Here is a 1,652-nt window from a genome sequence, read left to right as displayed (position 1 = left end):
ACTAGCTGGAGCCTCCGGGTGCTCCTCAAGGGAAGCCCCATGTAGAGAGCATTACAGTAGTCCAGGCGGGAGGTGACCAGAGCATGAGTGACTGTGCGCAAGGCGTCCCGGTCCAGAAAAGGCCGCAACTGGTGAATCAGGCGGACCTGATAAAACGCCCCCCTGGTCACGGCCGCCAACTGGTCATCCAGTGTCAGCCATGAATCCAGGAGGACACCCAGATTGCGTACCCTCTCCGAGGGGGCCAACGTTTCGCCCCCTATAGTCAGCGATGGAATCAGCTGACTATGCCGAGGCGCCGGCAACCACAGCCACTCGGTCTTGGAAGGGTTGAGCCTGAGTCTGTTCCTCCCCATCCAGACCCTCACGGAATCACGGAGTCAGGAGGGACCTTGGGGGTCTTCTATCCAGTCTCATCTAGTCTTTGGAGAAGTTGTCTCTGTGTGCACTTAGCGTGCAGGTGTCTTAGTGTGTCTTTGTGCCAGACTTTGAGCAATTACTTGGCGATAAGAAGCTGAGCCCCCTCTACAGTCAAGGAACACCGGGAGACTTACGACTTAACCGGAATTCGTTTAGGGACCGTTCAAAGTTACAACAGCACCCCCAAAAATGTGACTTACATCCATTCCTCACCCTTAACAACCATTGCAGGATGAGCAAAATCCGGATGCTTGGCAATGGATTCGTGTTTATGACGGTCGCAGAGTCCCGGGGTCACGTGATCCCAATTTGCGACCTTCCGACGAAGCGGAGTCAATGGGGGGGGGGAAGCCATATTCACTTCACCGCCACGGCAAGGACGGTCATAAAGCGGGCAAAACTTCCCTTCCTTTAGTCTTGCTTAGCGGTGGAAATGTTGGGTTGCCTTGTTGTCGTAAGTCGAGGACTCCCTCCAGCCGCCTCCGAAGTGGGACGCCCCCCATCGGGAAGCGGAGGCAGATTTGGGGAGGGGCCTCTCAGAAGAGGAGGCTGGGGGCGGAGATCTTACCTCAAGTGGCAAGCGGTTCCAGAGGCCAAGAGGTTCCCGAGATCCCCTTCTTCCTACTTCTTTGCCCACCCTGGTTTTGCTCGCCCGCGTTAGCTAAGAGGCCTTTCCTCCCAGCCCGCTCCTCACCGTCCTTTCTGCCTCTGCTTCCTCCAGCGGCCTCCTACACCGACAGCTCCGATGACGAGACCTCTCCGAGGGACAAGCAGCAGAAGAGCACCAAGGGCAGCAGCGATTTCTGCGTGAAGAACATCAAGCAGGCGGAATTTGGGCGCAGGGAGATCGAAATTGCCGAACAAGGTGAGGGAGGGAGGGAGGGAGGGCAACTCGGCTGCCTCAGTTTCCTGGGTCAAGATTTATATCTTAGTCTGGTCTGACGTGACTTGGTGGGACTCGATTGACAGGCTGCGGCTTGGGGAGGGGCCATGTCTGTCCTTGTGGGTTGCCCATCCTGCTATGCCCCTGGGGGCCATAGAGCCAGTGGGGTCTAGGGGTGAAGCCACCGGGCTAGAAGAAGCAATGAGTTCTAGTCCCGCCTTAGGCATGAAAGCCAGCTGGGTGACTTTAGGCCAATCACCGGGAGATTGGGAGTTCTAGTCCCGCCTTAGCCATGAAAGCCAGCTGGATGACTTTGGGCCAATCACCAGGAGACGGTGAGTTCTAGTCC

The 1,652-nt window shown here is 56.8% G+C and overlaps 1 protein-coding gene across 1 annotated transcript in view; it reads left to right on the top strand.

The window, feature by feature from the left end:
* Positions 1 to 1,141: 1,141 nt before the first annotated feature.
* LOC107300244 (putative adenosylhomocysteinase 3) overlaps positions 1,142 to 1,652 on the top strand; it is a gene marked incomplete at both ends in the record, with an annotated part of 6,527 nt that continues 6,016 nt past the window's right edge. The window contains one exon of the mRNA XM_015829581.1: positions 1,142 to 1,285. Within this exon, the coding sequence (XP_015685067.1) occupies positions 1,142 to 1,285 (144 nt within the window). The remainder of the gene's footprint in view (positions 1,286 to 1,652) is intronic.

The sequence above is a fragment of the Protobothrops mucrosquamatus genome, unplaced genomic scaffold (assembly GCF_001527695.2).
Source record: "Protobothrops mucrosquamatus isolate PMUCROS unplaced genomic scaffold, P.Mucros_1.0 scaffold6456, whole genome shotgun sequence".
In the NCBI taxonomy this organism is placed as follows: Eukaryota; Metazoa; Chordata; class Lepidosauria; order Squamata; family Viperidae; genus Protobothrops; species Protobothrops mucrosquamatus.
This window is presented reverse-complemented; position numbering and strand designations above follow the sequence as displayed.